Source organism: Chiloscyllium punctatum, chromosome 49, assembly GCF_047496795.1.
Source record: "Chiloscyllium punctatum isolate Juve2018m chromosome 49, sChiPun1.3, whole genome shotgun sequence".
NCBI lineage: Eukaryota > Metazoa > Chordata > Chondrichthyes > Orectolobiformes > Hemiscylliidae > Chiloscyllium > Chiloscyllium punctatum.
This window is the reverse complement of record NC_092787.1, coordinates 18635152-18653082: the sequence shown is the minus strand read 5'-3', so window position 1 is coordinate 18653082 and position 17931 is coordinate 18635152. Positions and strand designations below refer to the sequence as shown.

General features: G+C 41.1%; 2 protein-coding genes across 17 annotated transcripts in view; one reads left to right on the top strand and one right to left on the bottom strand.

Annotated features, from left to right (window-relative positions):
* gpr107 (G protein-coupled receptor 107) overlaps nucleotides 1-17931 on the bottom strand; it is a 217966-nt gene that overhangs the window by 155240 nt on the left and 44795 nt on the right. The window contains exon 1 of one of the 3 annotated variants that reach the window (XM_072565707.1): nucleotides 3387-3522. The exons of the other annotated variants lie outside the window; for them this stretch is intronic. Within the exon in view, the coding sequence (XP_072421808.1) occupies nucleotides 3387-3488 (102 nt within the window). The 5' untranslated portion in view covers nucleotides 3489-3522. Of the gene's footprint in view, nucleotides 1-3386; nucleotides 3523-17931 lie in introns of those variants that run through there. 3 annotated transcript variants of the gene reach the window in all.
* Nucleotides 4054-17931, top strand: part of fnbp1b (formin binding protein 1b) — a 228252-nt gene continuing 214374 nt past the window's right edge. For 5 of the 14 annotated variants that reach the window (XM_072565696.1, XM_072565695.1, XM_072565694.1 and 2 more), the window contains exon 1: nucleotides 4056-4321. In XM_072565696.1, coding sequence (XP_072421797.1) covers nucleotides 4298-4321 — 24 coding nt within the window. In that variant the 5' untranslated portion in view covers nucleotides 4056-4297. Of the gene's footprint in view, nucleotides 4322-17931 lie in introns of all 14 variants that reach the window. The other 9 variants (XM_072565703.1, XM_072565700.1, XM_072565693.1 and 6 more) reach the window with 5 other exon arrangements.

The window sequence follows — 17931 nt, the reverse complement described above, 5'->3', positions numbered from 1 at the left end:
GCTGGAGGACGAGCGCCTCATCTTCCGCCTAGGAACCCTCCAACCACAAGGGATGAACTTTGATTTCTCCAGTTTCCTCATTTCCCCTCCCACCTTGTCTCAGCCCCAACCCTCGAACGTGGCACCACCTTCCTAACCTGCAATCTTCTCCCTGACCTCTCTGCCCCCACCCCAGCCTATCACCCTCACCTTAACCTCCTTCCACCTATCACATTTCCAACACCCCTCCCCCCAAGTCCCTCCTCCCTACCTTTTATCTTAGCCTGCTTGGTACACTCTCCTCATTCCTGAAGAAGGGCTCATGCCCGAAACATCGATTCTCCTGCTTCGTGGATGCTGCCTGACCTGCTGCACTTTTCCAGCAACACATTTTCAGCATCTGCAGTCCTCACTTTCTCCTACCCATAATCCTCAGTTAATGCCATAAGTGGTTTATTTTCATATCCCTTGCAAAGAGAGCTGGGAACACCCAAGTCTTTCTCCAAATGGTAGACGTCACAGGATGCATGTATCTTATGCACATGAATAGAAATCCTAATTTAGAATGATTTTTCTGTTCTAGCTAGAATAGTGATGCTTCCTCTACTCGACAAAAACAATTCTGTAACTTTGACACCAAGTTTTTCATTCATTTTGGTCAGAAAAAGACAAAATAAATTAAGTTGATATGGTATCACCAAAAGGCAATGAAATCTTGGGTAGTGTGTAAAAAGCAAGGAATTCATGCTAAACCCTGATAAATCATTGGGTAGGCTTCAGCTGGACACTGCTTAATTCTGAAAAACACATTTACAGAAAGATATTAGGTCATTGGATGCTGCATTGGAATGTTGGTTCCAGGGATAATGAAGATCAGTTACAAGACTACAAAAGCTAGAATTGTTCTCAAATCTAAAGCTAAAAAAAATGAGATATTTTAATTGGTGTTCAAATTTAAGGAGTTTTGTAAATAAAGTCAAATTTCAAAACTGCCAGAGGAGACATGAAAAAATTTAAAATGGAAGTTGAGTGTTGACAGTCAATAGCACCACCACAGGCTGTGGATTAACATTGACTAGGGAACGGAACTAAACTGAACCACCACTATAATTACTGTGATGACATGAGCATTTCAGAAACTTGATTCTGCAAAACCTCTCCACCATAAGGCACAAGTCAAATGTGAGGGAATGCGCTCCACTTGTGTAGATAAATGCAGTTCAAAAGTCAAAAGAATCTTCACATCGCACAAGGCACAGCAGACTTAGTTGTATCTCCACCCACCGGTGCACCACATCCAAGTTGTAAAAGATCAGCTGAACAGTCCAACACCATTTGAAATCCATGAGCTCTACTACATTGCTGTGGCTACTGAAATAACCACTCATGAATTTGAGAGATTCAAGCAAGCATTATGCAAGGGAGAGACTTGTTTGGGAAATAAAAAAACCTACCAATGACCAAGCAAGCAACAGTTTTGTAATCCTTAAGTTCATAATTGCACAACACGTTTTCGTTACTGGCATTAAAGATTGCAGTACGTCCATCACATGGTGAGTTTCATAACTTAGTCAGTGAATTGGACAATACATGTTCAGCTGACGTTTCGGCCTTCATATGGTTACTCAGCTGCTTTGTCTGCATTCATGCTTTACACGGGCCATTAAGATCCCAACAACCAGCACAATACTTAACCAGTTAGAAATGAGCCAGTCAGAAATGAGGACACACCCAGAGCTACATTGACTACTCTAGCGATTGTTGATTATTTTCTAATGTCTTTAGCAAGATCAATTGCTTTTGACCAAGAAAGACGTTAATGAATGGTAACACTACCGCTTGCCAAGTTCCCCAGCAAGCCATTTGACTTGGTCTTATATGGTTATTCACTTGTCCACTGTCGCTAAGTTACCTGGAAGTCCCTCCTTAACAGCAAACGTGGATGCTAACACCACTATTCGGCCTGTACCATCGCGACTTTCTCAAAAGGCAATTACAAACGAGCAACATATGACGATTTTTTTCAAAAAATGCTGCACTGTCGCTCTCATATGCATATCATTGCTAGAAAAACGTATGCTGCACCACTGTCGCAGTAACCGGTTTTTGTCCTTCATTACATTCAGGCGCATTTCCGCAGCTCGTCCTATAGATGTCGCTGGCCGGCAGTGGTGTAGAATGCCGGATCTCAAGCGCGGGGCGTGTGCCCGTGAAGGCTCCGGGCTTACTCTGGAACGCGCAAAAGCACAAGCGCCTTTTTTCATGGCCGAAATCGGTAGTAGTTAAAATAAAAGAAACGAAAGACGACAGACACCATTTCTTCCTCCGTTAATATTTCCATTTTTCTGTTCTCCGGTATCGGTTCCCGCCCCCTCGTGCCCCGCCCAGTGGCAGGTGTCGCGCGCACTATCAGCTTCACTTATGCGTGATTGATGTACAAATTCTTCAGGATTTTAATCTCTCCCTTCTACCGCCGCCTAATTCCCCGAGCAGACCGTTACACTTGGTAGCTTTGATCATGCGGACTCTTATCTAAGATTTGAAGCCCGCGGACGGCTGCTAGTGTCTCTTCCCTCCGCCCCCGCCTCGCGCGGACCGTTAGTCAGGCTCCTCCTTTGAATTTTCGCCCGAGCCATACCATCGACGGAGTCACGCACCTAGATCCTAAGCAAGCCCACACAAACCTTGACTTTTCATTTTAAAAAATACGTTTTCTAATCAACCTGTTCAAACATGGATATTATGTAGTTCTGGAGCAGGAGAGACTTAAACGCACACCGAACTCAGATACTGTGATATTATCACTACGTCAAAAGAGCCCCTCCCATCAATATACGAACAATTGACTACTTTGCCCCCCAGATAACTATTCACTTTTCTCCATGGGGCCTACCACTATCTGCAAATGCACAAGTATGTCCATTGATAACTCTTCCTCCATCCCTCACTAGAATGTCAATATCCTCCATTGGATAATCCCTCCATTAATACTGACACATCCATTAACTCCCTATTCCTCCATTGGGAGATTATATTCTAACGGATGAGTGAAGAGTTTCTCTCTCCCATTTTGGTGTGCACCCTCCTCCATTGGGAGGGGCCCAACCTATTAATACCGTGACATCCATTGACACACACATCTATTAGGAGAGGCATTTTCTATCTTCATTGACACATACTATCCTTTGTGGCCTTGTAAGTATGCAAACACATTCATGGGCACCTTATCTTCTTTTGAATGACATTACTACCTCCAAATCAAAAACAGAAACTGCTGGACAAACTCAGCAGGTCTGACAACATCTACAGAGAAAAAAAAAGTCAATATATGGGGTCTGGTGATACTTCTTCATAACATCCCCTTCCCCACTGGGCCCATTTATAGCTAAATATATACATTAACACACCTCTTCATCCATCGTGGGACGTTTCCTTTCTTCCATTGAGGCATCCGCCTTCTCCATTAATACACTATTCAATTGCCATTGGGGAGCACACTCCTTTTCCATGCATACGACTCCTTCCTAGCGGAACAACTCCACCTCCACTAGGAGATACACATCCTTACCAATAGGCCACCCCTATCTCAATTGAGTGAGATATGCTTTACCCCTTTGGGTTACATTACCTACTCGATTGGAGACCAAATCCTCCCCGATTTGGCCAGCACCTCCTCCAATACATCACGCCCACTGTTCCTTTGGGCCACCCCCTCCCATTTTGGGGAGGCACTTCCCCTTTGGGATGTGTAACCTTTCCTCTCTAGGACACTTCTCTCGCCCAATTGTAACACAACCCATTTCCTTTGAGACACCACCATCCCCATTGGCACAGTCCCTTCTTCATTGCAAAACAATCCCGCGCCCATTGGGACACAAATTCCCCTCTTGGCGCGCGCACACATGTGCTCTTAAACTTCCTCTCCCTCCCCCCCCCCCCCCCCGAGAAACTTCGCCGCGTCTACAAACCTTCCCTTTCTCCTCCTCTGCCGCAGCCCCCCACCCCCGAAAATCACACCTACAGTTTCCCTGCCCCGCCTCCTCTCCCCTCCCCCTTGTGCCGCGCTCCGTCCTCCTGAGCGCGCTCCCGCCCTGTCAGCCGTTGGCCATATTGTCACCAACTCAGAGTGGGGAGGGGGAGGAAGAGTCTAACGGAAAACCATGAAGGAGGAATGAACCCCGAACCCAATTCAGAATAACTCTCTTCGACCCGAAGCGGATTGTCGCCACTTTGTTTTGTGTCAATTAGCAGTTGCCTGTTCGCTTTTAGACTTTGTTCAGACTATTTTTCATCTTAATTCTGGAATTGCACGCCGACCATGAGCTGGGGAACGGAGCTGTGGGTGAGTGAGATTCAGGGGGGGGGAAAAAAAATGAAAAACAAAGTGTGTTTGATCAAATCTGTTGACACTTATGCCACTCGGTTCGAAATCGATGAAGGGTGAAAACGAGTTGAGGAAAATGCCTGTAATTATTTGCAAACTGGTTAATGATCACTTCTGAGCTATTTAACCATCTAAAGGATTACTTGCGATTTTAAAACTTACAGGCATTATGTTTTAAAATGCATTTTTATGGAATTGATTAATATAAGTGTTAATATGAATTGGATGCAGAATCGGCGTGGGTAGAAGATGATTGTGTAATTTTTTTTACTATGGTTAAAACCTTTTTGATTTTTACCTGATGTGAAAGGAGAACCAACGGTCTGAGCCAAGAGGAGATCAATAAGCCGAATTGTTTATGATCGAATCATACTGAATTAAAAATTGCAGTATCTCAAGTGGTTTGATTTATGTTAATGGAAATTTCTGTTACTGTAAAAGACGAAGAGTCAAGGAAAGGAAATGGAATTTTAAGCAAGAAACAAGTCGGGTAGTGTGCGCATTGGGCACCTGATCACGGCAGACAAAGGTATTTTAATAGGTTGCAAGTTATTACAATGTTTCTCCCCCTCCCCCAACCAGTAGTAAAGTGGGTAAATCCTGAAGGAGAAATGCTGCCTCTCACGCTTTGGATATGCATGGCAATGCTTGGCTGTATCCAAACATACCTTGCATTCAGATTCTTCTAGAAAGGTTTTACCCGTGAGGGCCATCGAGGTGAGCTCATGAGGGCACAGAGATAATCGCTGGTAAATATTGTTGCTGAAGCAAGCAGAACTGTTTGCTTTTCTAGCAGAACAAGAAAATTACATTGTTAATGCAAATTCGACACCATATGAAGTTGATGATGAAGGGAAAGGACATCATTTTAAAAAAACCCAATCTTGGTCAATTGGATTGAAACGGTTATTTGTAATTTGTAAGAAAATTGCTTTTGGATTGTGCAGAGAAATTAGGGATACTGTGTATTTGTTGCTTTGTGGCAGATTAGAATTATTTGTATAAATGTACAAAGTATAAATATGATTTTGGTAAGAATTTAACTGTCAATTATAGCAGTTCTAGCAGCAGTAAAATGTATGACCATTGATGGTGGTCTTACATGTGTGCAAAGAGGAAAGTTTTAAAACTGAGTAAACTACCTCAAAATATCTGTTTACAATCTGAGTAGTTTCTTGATTTTTGACATTTTTCATCACTTACCTTTTAATATGGACATTACAAATGACTGACAATTGCTACCAATCTCCTCGAAGCTGTTGTAAAAATAAATTTACAAACTCGGTTGGAGACATTTGTCTTTAACTTCACAACCAGTGAAAACATGGTCTGTTTATCATCCACCATAGCAGTTTGTATTTTACAGCTAGTAGATTTAGCAATTTGAGTTATCAATCAACTTATTATCAGCTGACATCTTAGCAGAACAGTATATTGGTAAGTTCATGCTGCAATCATGTCTTAAATTATCTGGAGTAATGCAAGAAATTGATCAACCTACATTTAACATGCTCACCAAACAGGAAATCCTATGTTTGGATATGTCGGTAAGTCCAGAGCAAATCATGCCTGAGTAAGCCTAGCATATTTCAAGATAACTCCCTCCTTAGAAAACTCTTTCTTTCTTCCACCCCAAACCAAAGTGTAATTGGTGGCCTTAAAGGACAGCTGTTCACCACAATTCTACCTTAGATTATAGCTTTGCTTAAAGTAGTTCCTTTTTCAAGTCTGTTCAGAAAGTGATCTCCCAGATGTAAATGCTTGTCTTGTTAAATAATAATGAGTGATATGATGTGAAATAAAATTCTGATGACCAACAAGCTATACTATAGGAGGTCAGCTCCTATCCTTTCTTTATTAATCCTTGAAACTTCAGAGACAAATTTTATGATATTTTGAATTGAAGACATGAACTAAGTGCTTATGTGATTCAGATTCCTTGATCAGATTGTTGTTGCAGCTGAACCATCATTCATTGCTCCATTTCCTAGTAAATTGATAACTTAGCTTATTAAGTAAGAAGTCTAAAATATCTTTCAATTATTAGAGCTTTAAATATTTTACAATCGGAATTGCTGTTCTCCCAAATTTGGAACTTGGGTTCTGATGTAGCTTGGTACAATGGGAAGCAATTCAGTTTTTCTGATATAGTAAAGGCCTTTAGGCAGCTTTGAGCAAATGTTGTTTAAAAACAGAAATTGTCTAAAATCATGTTACCATTGGTACACGAACAAAGAGCAGTAAGTTTGAGAAATGGAAAAGTTAACATTGCTTTTCTAAAATTGGGGCAGAATTGGCCCAGCACTGACATCTCTGTTTGGAAATTAAGAATCTAAAAGGAATTGGGGTACAACTACACAGTAGTGATACAGGTCATAAAAGTCATTTTAAATGAGTAAATTGAGTGCTCCCATATTAAAAGGATATGAACAAACAATATCAGAAGTGGACCATTTGGCCCCTTGAGCCTACTCTGCCATTCAGTAAAATTATAGCTGATAACTCATGTTTCAAATTCCATATTCCCATCTATTCCCAACAACCTTTGATTTCCCTACCTAACAAGAAGCTATTCACCTCTGTCTTAAAGATATTCAATGACCCCCATCTTCACTGCCTTCTAGGGCAGAGGATTCCAAGTCACACAACCTTCTGAAAAGATTTCTCCTCCTAATGTAAATGGTCCGACTGGGAGAAAGTGAGGACTGCAGATGCTGGAGCTCAAAGACAAAAAGTATGGTGCTGGAAAAGCACAGCCGGTCAGGCAGCATCTGAGGAGTAGGAGAGTCGATCTTTGGAGCATAAGCAAGAATTTCACCAGTTTCCTCACTTGAGAATGTAATTTTTAAAATGTTCTGGGATTCACATACGAAAGAACTGAAACCAGCATGGTCATTCTAAAAGATGAGAGACTTAACAAACAATCCAGGTGTCTCTCATTATATAATTTCAGTTGCATCACACTGTAAACTTTTGCTATAAATTCTATGTCTAACGATCTTATACTCCACAACCACCTGATGAAGGAGCAGCGTTTTGAAAGCTAGTGCTTCCAAATAAACCTGTTGGACTATAACCTGGTGTTGTGTGATTTTTAACTTTGTACACCCCAGTACATTGCCAGCATCTCCCAATCATATGGAACTTGTTAGGACAAGATTAGTTGAAGTGAATAGCATTGATACATTTAAGTCAAATCATTTTAATACATGAAAGAGAAAGGAATATAAAGGTATGCTGATGGCATAGAAAGAGGCTTATATGGAACATAATAGCATAAGTCAGTTGTTTCAAATGACCAGTTTCTGTTCTGTATATTCAATGTAAGTTTTGGTGCACAGAAATTTTGAACTAGCAGCTAACTTTTACTAACTTTTTTTTGGTCCTACTTGATAACGGATGTGTTTCTCAACCGACTTGTTGGGTCTACAATATCAATTGTATTTCTCAATTGGAGAAAATTGGAGAAATGTAGTTTCATCAGTAAACATAAAATGTTATGTAAATCTTGTACGTTTACATGAAACAGTATAGTACTCGCTCATTTTCTGAACTTTAAAAGAATGCTGTTAGACTGACTTAAAAGGTAGTTAATTGAAATATAGTAACATAATTGTTATCTGTAAATCCGCATGAAATGCAATAACTAGATTTTCAGTTAGAATATTACTCAGTAAAATAAAAAAACAAAATTTATTTTGGCAAATATCAGATATAGGTGAAATGGGTTTTAGTTAAACTGAGCAAGAAGGAATTATTCAAATACTATCAATGTTATAGTTGACATTTGAAGTCAAATCCAGCCAATTACCTTCAAAGGAAAACAAGTATGTGAAGATTGTTTTGTAAATAGCAGACTGTGTTTGATTTAGTTTGGAAAGAATTAAATGGTTGATAAAGCAGTTAATTTACTGCAGATTAATTATTTACATATTTAAAAAGAGACTGAAACTGACATTTACACTCTTATGATTACAAGTTGCTACTTAGTGTTGCAGTGTGGTCTGATTCTTTAAGCATTTATTTCATTGACAGTTCCCTTGTTGGAGAGAAAACAAGATATTAATTGTCCATTTGTATCTATTACACATCTTGATTTTGGTTAGTTTAGATTTGTCATTTGAAAATACATCATAATGGAAAGTAAGTTGATGCTTGCGATTAGGCAATCTTTTTGAACCAAATTCTCATTCACGAACGTGGGCTTTGACCTAATGTCCTTCACATTATTAGTCTACATTTGTGCATTATCGGTCCAATAACAAAACAAAGATTGTACCATTGACTATTTTTTTAAAACTTTGCTTAACTACCCCCACAAATGTCATTGTGCTTTATCATCCTTACTGGTCAGTAGCTTAGTTAAGTTCTAAGTGACATATTTGGCAACATGAAAGAGATTCAGTTGTATTTACTGCATACACGCTTGGAACTTTCTAGGTCTCCTGTCTCTTTGTTTAGTTTGTAACCTTGCATGCCAATCAAAGGAATTCTCTTTTTAGAAGCCTCTCAAAATTAAATAAGCTTTTCGAGTTTGAAGGCAATCACTTGTCAAATTATATTTCTAGCTATATAGGAACAGTGTTATCTTGAAGTAGCTTGAAAACTAAGAAAGGAAGAAGACAAATGCTAAGTCCAAATACAGCCTATTTTAGACATGACATAACAGGAAGGAAGGAGTTGTTATTCATAATGTGCTTTAGTAGCAATTTTAACTCTCCATGCTGTATGTTATACTCAAAAATAAATTAGTTCAGGCCACAATGAATTATCAAAATTATTAAAAGCATTGAAAGCTTAGGACACCCCAGCACCCTAAGAATAATATGAAGAAGTAATTCTCTTTTGCATCTTTACTACATCATAATAATTTAATTAATGGTTAAATTAACCATAAATAATTTATGTTTGAGAAAATACTTGGATTTTCTGGGGATTTTTTTAAATGTTTTGCAGTGTAGTGATAAGAGTCATAGAGCTGTGGAGGTTTACAGCATGAAAACAGGTCCTTTGGCCCAATGTGTCCATGTGCCCAGTTTTCACAATTAATCTAGTCCCATTTGGTCCATATCCCTACATACCCAGGCCATCTATGTGCTTGTCCAAATGTTTCTTAAATCACAAAATTGTCTCCACCACTACCTGTGGCAGCCTGTTCCAGACACTCATTCCTCTGAACCCCTTTGTGTTGCTCCCCTTTCACCTTAAATGTCTGCTGTCCAGTTTTAGAGTCCACTACCATGGGGAAAAGCTGTTGGTTCTCTACCTTATCTATGCTTCAGGGAAAAAGTCCCAGCGTATCCAGCTTCTTATAATTCAAACCTTCTGGGCCAGGTAGCATTTTAGTAAATCTTTTTTGCATTCTTTCTAGTTTAATAATATCCTTCCTGCAGTGGGGCAACCGGAACTGCACGTGGGTACTCTAAATGTGGCCTACAGTTTGTACAGCTTCAACAAGACATCCTGACTCCAATACTCAATGCTCTGACCAATGAAAACAAACATGCGGAAAGCTGCCTTCTCCACCCTGTCTACCTTTGACTCCACTTTCAAAAAGCTATGAATCTGTACCCCTTTGTTCTTTAACACTCTAGTCCTACAAGGGAGGGTTTAAAACTAGGTGGTGGGGTTGGGATTCTCAACAGTAGGGAGGCAACTGCAAGACTGGAAGGATAAAATAGTAAGTTAAAGAGACAGGTCAGAGAGCAAGGAATGCCTGTTGAATTAAATTGCATCTATTTCAATGCAAGCAGGCTGACAGCTAAGGTCAATGAACTCAGGTTGTGGATAGGTACATGGGACTGGTATGTTATAGCCATTACAGAAACATGGCTAATGGAGGATCAGGACTGGCAGCTTAATGTGCCAGGGTACAGGTGCAGGACAGAGGTGGTGGAAACAGGGGAGGAGGCATTGCATTTTTGATTAAGGTGAGTATCACAGCAGTAATCAGAGATGAAATAGCTGAAGGATCATCCAGTGAGGTTTTGTGGAGCTAAGAAATAAGGGAATAGTGAAGTTACTGGGGTTGTACTATAGGCCCCCAAGTAGATATCAGGAATTAGAGGAACAAATGTGCAGGGAGACTGGCAAGACTTGCTGGAGCAATTGTGATGCCACAGTAGGGGATTTTAATTTTCCTAACATTGACTGGGATAAGGGCTTAGATGGCATGGAATTTGTTAAGTGAATTCAGGAGAGTTTCTGTGAGCAGTATATAGAGAGCCCTGCTTGGGAAGGAGTAAAAAATCAACCTACTCATGGGAAATAGGGCAGGACAGGTGACAGAGGTAACAGTGAGAGAGCACTTTGGCACTTGTGTCCATAGTTCTATTAATTTTAAAATAGGTCTGGAGAGAGACAAAACTAGTACACAGTTTCAAGTTCTAAATTGGAGCAAGGCAAGTTTTGGTGGGATTAGACAAGAGCTTGCAGGGGTTGACTGGAGTAATGTATTTGCAGGCAAAGGGACCTCTGGCAAGTGGGAGGCCTATAGAAGTGAGATAGCTAGAGTTGAAGGTCTGTATGTTCCTGCAAGGGTGAATGGCAAGGTTGGCAAGAGTAGGGAACCCTAGATGACAAGATATTGATTCATTGACCAGAACAAAAGGAGTCATGGCTCAGGTACAGGCAGCTGGGATCAAGGGAATCCCTGGAGATATACAGGGGATACAGAAGTTTACTGAAGAAGGAAATCAGATGGATGAAAAAGGGGCATGAGAGAGCCTTGGCTGAGAAGATTAGGGTGAATCCAAAGAGGTACTTTAAGTAAATTAAAGGAAAAAAAACTAAAAAGAATAGGACTCCTCAAGGACCCAAGTGGACATGTGTAGAACCGCAGGAGATGGGCGAAGTCCTCAATGAATATTTCTCCTCTGTGTTAACTGTGGAGAAAGACATGAAGACTTGGGGAAGTTAGTGGTGATATCTTGGGGACTGTCCATATCACAGTGAGAAGGTGATAGCTATATTAGAATCAATGAAGGTGGATAAATCTCCTGGTCCTGACCTGATATATCCAGGAACACTGCAAAAGGCTAGAGAAGAAATTGTGGGAACCCTAGCTGATATTTTTACATCATTGTTAGCCACGGGTGAGGTCCTGGAAATCTGGACGGTAATGAATACTAAGCCCTTATTCATGAAGGACTGCAAAGAAAATCCTGGGAACTATAGGCCAGTAAGCTTAACATCTGTGGTAGGTAGGTTACTTGAGAAGATTCTGAGAGATAAGACATACATCTATATCAGTTATTTAGATGAGAATAAGGAATGATTAGTAAGTTTGCTGATGACACTATAATAGGTGGTATTGTAGACAGTGAGGAAGATTTATTTGAAGTTACAACAAGACCTTGATCAGTTGGGGAAATGGGCTGAGAAATGGCAAATGGAGTTTAATATAGATAAATGTGAGGACTTATATTTTGGAAAGTCAAATCAAGGTAGAAGTTTCATGGTGAATAGTAGGGTCTCAGAGGGTGTGATTGAACAGAGGGACCTTGGATTTCAGGTGAATGGTTCTCTAAAAGTGGAGTCACAGGTAGGCCGGGCAGAAAAGAAGTCTTTGGGCACATTGGCCTTCATCAGTCAGGGCACTGAGTATAGAAGTTGGGAAGTTATGTTGCAGTTGTACAGGACATTGGTGAGGCTGCACTTGGAGTATTGTGTTCAGTTTTGGTCACCTTATTATGAGAAAGATGTTATTCAACAAGAAAGAGTGCAGAAGAAATTTGCAAGGATGTTGCCAGAATTCAAGGGCCTGAGTTATAAGGAGAGGTTGGACAAGCTAGGACTTTCTTCTTTAGACTGTAAGAAACTGAGACGGGGTGTTATAGAAGAGACATGGATAGGATTAACACAGAAATAGAGAACACACACTGGATCATCAACGCCACCCTCACAAGAATCCGATTCACTGGAGAGGAAGAAAAGGACAACCAATTCCCATTCCTAGACGAGAATACCTAACGGAGAATTCACCACAAAAGTATACAGGAAAGCCACACACACAGACCAAGTCCTGAACTACGAAAGCAACCACCCCAACACACACAAAAGAAGTTGCATCAAGACACTATTCAAAAGAGCCACAACACACTGCAGCACACCAGAACTGCAAAAAGAGGAAGAAGAACACCTATACAATGTATTTGCCAAAAACGGGTACCCCTGCAATTTAATCAACAGATGCCTAAGGGAAAGACAACGGAACGAGGGCATGCCGCAACCCAAAGGACTAGCCACGCTACCATACATCAAGAGTATTTCCGAACTGACAGCCAGACTACTGCGACCACTAGGACTCATAACAGCACACAAACCAACAGCCACTCTCAGACAACAACTCACTAGAATGAAGGACCCGATACCCAGCATGAGCAAAACCAATGTAGTGTACAAAATCCCATGCAAGGACTGTACAAAACACTACATAGGATAAACAGGAAGACAGCTAACGATCCGCATCCATGAACACCAACTAGCCACAAAATGTCACGACCAGCTATCCTTAGTAGCCCCACACACATGACAAGCAACATGAATTCGACTGGGACATCACTACTATTATAGGACAAGCCAAACAGAGAACAGCCAGGGAATTCCTAGAGGCATGGCACTCATCCACGGATTCAATCAATAAGCACATCGACCTGGACCCAATATACCGACCACTGCAACGGACAGCTGGAACTGACAATCGGAAGCGGCAGATTCAAACCACTACAAATGCCGGAGGAAAGATCACAGAAGCGCTTCACAGGAGGCTCCCAAGCACTGAGGATGTCACCTAGACAGGGGACGAAACGTCTGCAACACAAATTCCCAGCTCGGCGAACAGAACCACAACAACATGGATAGGGTGAATACACTAAATCTTTTTCCCAGGGTTGGGAATCGAGGAATAGAGGGTATTATTTTAAGGTTAGAGGGGAAAGAGTAATAGGGAACCTGAGGGGCAACGACTTTACATAGAGGGTAGTACGCATATGTCTACTGCACTGCCCTCATCTACTTTCTTGGTTACCCTTTCAAAAAAAAACTCAAGCAAATTTGTGAGATACAATTTCCCACGCACAAAGCCGTACTGACTATCCCAAAGGGTCTTTGCCATTTCCAAATGCCTGTAGATCCTGTCTGTCAGAATCCCCTCTAATAATTTACACACTACAGATGTAAGGGTCAACAGTCTGTAATCCCCAGGCATTTCCCTGTAGCCTGAATTAAATAATAGCACAGCATTAGGCACCCTCCAATTTTCGGCACTTCACCTGTGGCTGTCGATGATACAAGCAGCTTTGCCAAGGGCCCTGCAATTTCCTCCCTAGCTTCCTGTGTAGTCTTGGGATATACTTCATCAGGTTCTGGGGATTTATTTACCTTAATGCATTTTTAAGACTTCCAGTACCCCCTGTCCTGTAATGTGATCTCTCTTCAAGACATCACTGTTTATTTCCTCAAGTTTCTTAGAATCCATGCCTTCATTGATGATAAATACTGACAAGAAATATTCATTTAGGATCTCACCCATACCTTGTGCCTCTGCACATAAACAAACTTGTTGATCTTTAAGAGGTCTATTCTCTCCCTCATTACTTTTTTCCCTTTCCTGCACTTGCAGACTCTCTTTGGATTTTCTTTTACCTTATCTGCCAAAACCATCTCGTGTCCCCTTTTAGCCCTCCTGATCTCCATCTCAAGTTACTCTGACACCCTCTCTACTCAAGGAATCACTAGTTTCCAGCTGCCTGTATGTGTCATATGCCTCCTCCTTTTTCTCGAACTGGAGTCTCAATGACTCTAGTCATTCAGAGTTCCATACTCCAACCAGCTTTATCCTTCACTCTAACAGGAACATGCTTCACTCTAACAAGAATATCCTGAACCCTCACTTTTGAAAGCCTCCCACTTACCAGGCATCCTTTTTCCTGCAAGCAGCCTCCCTAAATCAATTTTTGAACGTTCCTATCTAAGACCTTTAAAGTTGGCCTTCCCCCAATTTGGAACTTTAGCTTGTGGACTAAACCTATCCTTTTCCATAGCAATTTTAAACTAATGGAATTATGGTCATTGGTCCCGAAGTGCTCCCCACTAACACTTCCATTAATTGCCCTGGCTTATTCCCCAAGAGGGGTCAAGTTTTGCCCCATCTCTATTGTGCTATCTACATACTGCATGAGAAATTCTTCCTGAACAAATGTAACAAATTTTTCTCCATCCATGCCCTTAACGCTAAGGCAGCCCCAGTCGATATTTGGAAAGTTAAAATCCCCTACTATTACAACCATAGTATTTTTGCAACTATCTGCAATCTCTTTAAGTATTTGCTCCTCAATCTCCTGCTGACTACTGTGGGGGGGCCTATTGTACAATAGCTATCAAAATGATCTCCCCTTTTTTTATTTCTCAATTCTACGGACTCAGTGAAAAAGCCTTCAAGAATGTCCTCTCTCAGTACTACTGTGATGTTCTCCCTAATCAAGTACGCAATTTCCCTTCATCTTTTGCCCCTCCTTCTTATCTTTCCGATAGCATCTGTGCCCTAGAACATTGAGCTGCCAGTCCTGAGCATCCCTCAACCACGTTTCTGAAATATCTATAATATCCCAGTCCTATGTACCTATCCGTGCCCTGAGCTTATATGCCTTACCTGTCAGACTTTTTGCATTGAAATAAGTACAGATTAACCCAGATTTCCCTTGCTTCCTTCCATGCTCTTGCCTGCCCTATCTAGTACTAAGATTACCAGTACTGCCTTTACTATTTAACTTGCTCACGTTAACTTCTGTACTATCCTCAACTTGCTCGCTCTTCACCCTACAACTTTGGAACCCACCTCCTGCCAGACTGGTTTAAACCCTCCTTGCTATTTTGCTTTCAGATATAAATTATTTCATATTTTATTACCTTTTAGAGCACTTTGTAATTTAATTTTGAACGTAAACTGGTTGGTGTAGGATCATTGGGAGCGAGGTGGACAGTACTGGCTGCATCTACTTAATTGTATGCCAGAAATGTGATAATTTCAGAATTACTTCCAACATGGGTAGTGGAAGTAGATTCAGTAGTCAGCTTCAAAAGGGAATTGGATAATTATTCAATTGGAAACTCAGAAGATTTAAGAGAAAGAGTAGGGAAATAGGACTAATTCAATAGATCTGCAGAGGTGCTGGTACAGGCAGAATGGACTGAATGGGCTTCTCTACACTGATGCAGTTATGTACATATAAGGATTCTGGGGGATGTTTGTGAAATAATACCAGAGGCTGGCTATATTATTTTTCAGAATTATGTATAAAGAATTGCTTGCTGAAGGTTTGGAGTGGCAAATGTGATGTTTGTGTACTTCGTCAATAATGGTGTGGTCAGTCTTGAGTCCCCACTTATTCTCTTTCTCCTGTTGCTGCCACCACATCCACATGTATGAGAACCTAAACTTGTTCTGCATCCCATTTTGATCTTTTTAAAATTCCAATTGTTCCTCACACTGTGAAGCCTCTTCCCTATATATTTTCACTTTTCCTCCCTCAACCTCTGAACTTACTAATTTTTTGTTATGGACTAGACCAAAACCCATCAAAATAAATCAAGGCAGTAACCCTAACTATTATCTGAAGGCAAGTGTAAGGCACTTGTTCCAAATGTGATTCAATTGGTCCACTACTAGGCTTTAAGCAAAATCCACTTTATTCTTACAACGCACTTAAAATGAACCCAAAAAAATTGGCATAAAGTAAACTCTGTTGAAATACTTGACAAAATAATGTATTTTAATAACTAATTATCAATTGTTCCTATACAGCAGCATCTCTTAAACACACCTTGGCAAAAGCAACTTTAGCAAAACAGATTTTTTTCACGTGCTATCTCCAGTTAGGAGAAAGGGACACCAAAATAAACAATTTAGTAGCAATGAGAGAACTTGAGCTGTTTGCTGCAGCAGAACAAGAGCTGTATCTATCAGCTTCAAGCCCCAACTTCAGCTGAAAGAAAAACTAAAATTCTGGGTCTGTATAAGCCTGACTGTACCTATTCCTATTTCTTTTGTCTCATTTTTAAAAAAGCACACTCTGAGCTGAAAATTGTTTTTCCACTGCTTCTGAATGAGGCAGAACTAGCAACATCTTTCTGCAAGAGAAACAGCACCAAATAAATTCCTCTTGAAGGCACACTACATGTAGTCATTGTTAATTTTCGTGTCCATGTCAGCACCCGTTACGTTTTCTGTTCTGAATTTATTGGATACTGTACTTGAAAATATTTGCCTGTATAATAGTGGGACTGAGCCTGAGCTTGTCCACTCCCATCTGTTTTCCTTGTTTCTCTTCTTTTCACTGTTGTTTCTTTTATATGTTTTTTTTTGTTTTCTATTCTTTAAAGCTTACAGTATTGGCATGGCAGTGAGACCGGTCCATGCGCGGGGTGGTGGCAGCCCTTGTGGTCAGAGGTGGTGGGATCGGAGGCAGCAGCACTGCAGTGGCGTGAGAGTGGGCCGTTGTGGCAGTTGTGATGGTTCCTCCTGTTTCCTCTCAGCGATTGAAGGCCTTGGCAACGCAACAGCAAGAGCTGGCCTTTCCCGTAATAGCAGCAGTGTCCCAGCCGTCCTAGTGATTAGAGGTGGTGGTGTCAGCAACAGCAATGACGTGGCTCCTTCTAGGGTTCAGGATGGCAGTGGCGGCAAGGCTCCTATCAGCGATCGGAAATGGCGGCGTTTTCTTCAGCAGCAATAATGTGGCTGATCCCAGCAATTGATGCATGACTGTCAGGCGACTTAGTTTCCAGGACACGGCTAGACCTAGGTGCTTGGATTGGTGGCTGAGCATTCCAAATACCTTTAATGGCGATAAAATTTTAAACTTTTAAGACCTGGTCGTTTTCTTGCCTTTTGGCTTTTTTTTTGTAAACTTGTACTTCATTTTTAAATTCCTTGTGGGCGGCACGGCGGCACGGTGGCACAGTGGTTAGCACTGCTGCCTCACAGCGCCAGAGACCCGGGTTCAATTCCTGCCTCAGGCGACTCTCTGTGTGGAGTTTGCACATTCTCCCCGTGTCTGCGTGGGTTTCCTCCGGGTGCTCCGGTTTCCTCCCACATTCCAAAGATGTGCAGGTCAGGTGAATTGGCCATGCTAAACTGCCCGTAGTGTTAGGTAAGGGGTAAATGTAGGGGTATGGGTGGGTTGCGCTTCGGCGGGGCGGTGTAGACTTGTTGGGCCGAAGGGCCTGTTTCCACACTGTAAGTAATCTAATCTAAAAAAAAAAATTCTTGTTTTGTAAACAAGATGGTACCAGATAATGGCTACTTTTGTATTCCTATACTTGAGTACACATGACAATAAATTCTTGTTCTCTTCCCCTTCGTCGTCACCCTTTTGATTGTGTCATCTCCTGAAAACTTTTTATTCTCCTTTGGCATCTATGATCGTTTTCTTGTATTTGTACCTCTCTGCATGCCACATAACAACAATTCTTTCTGTGAATCTACCTGGAAAAATTCACCTACAAATAATTTACAACTACACTTTCAGACTTCCATCTATTAACAGTTTGAAAGGAGAATAAAAAAGTCA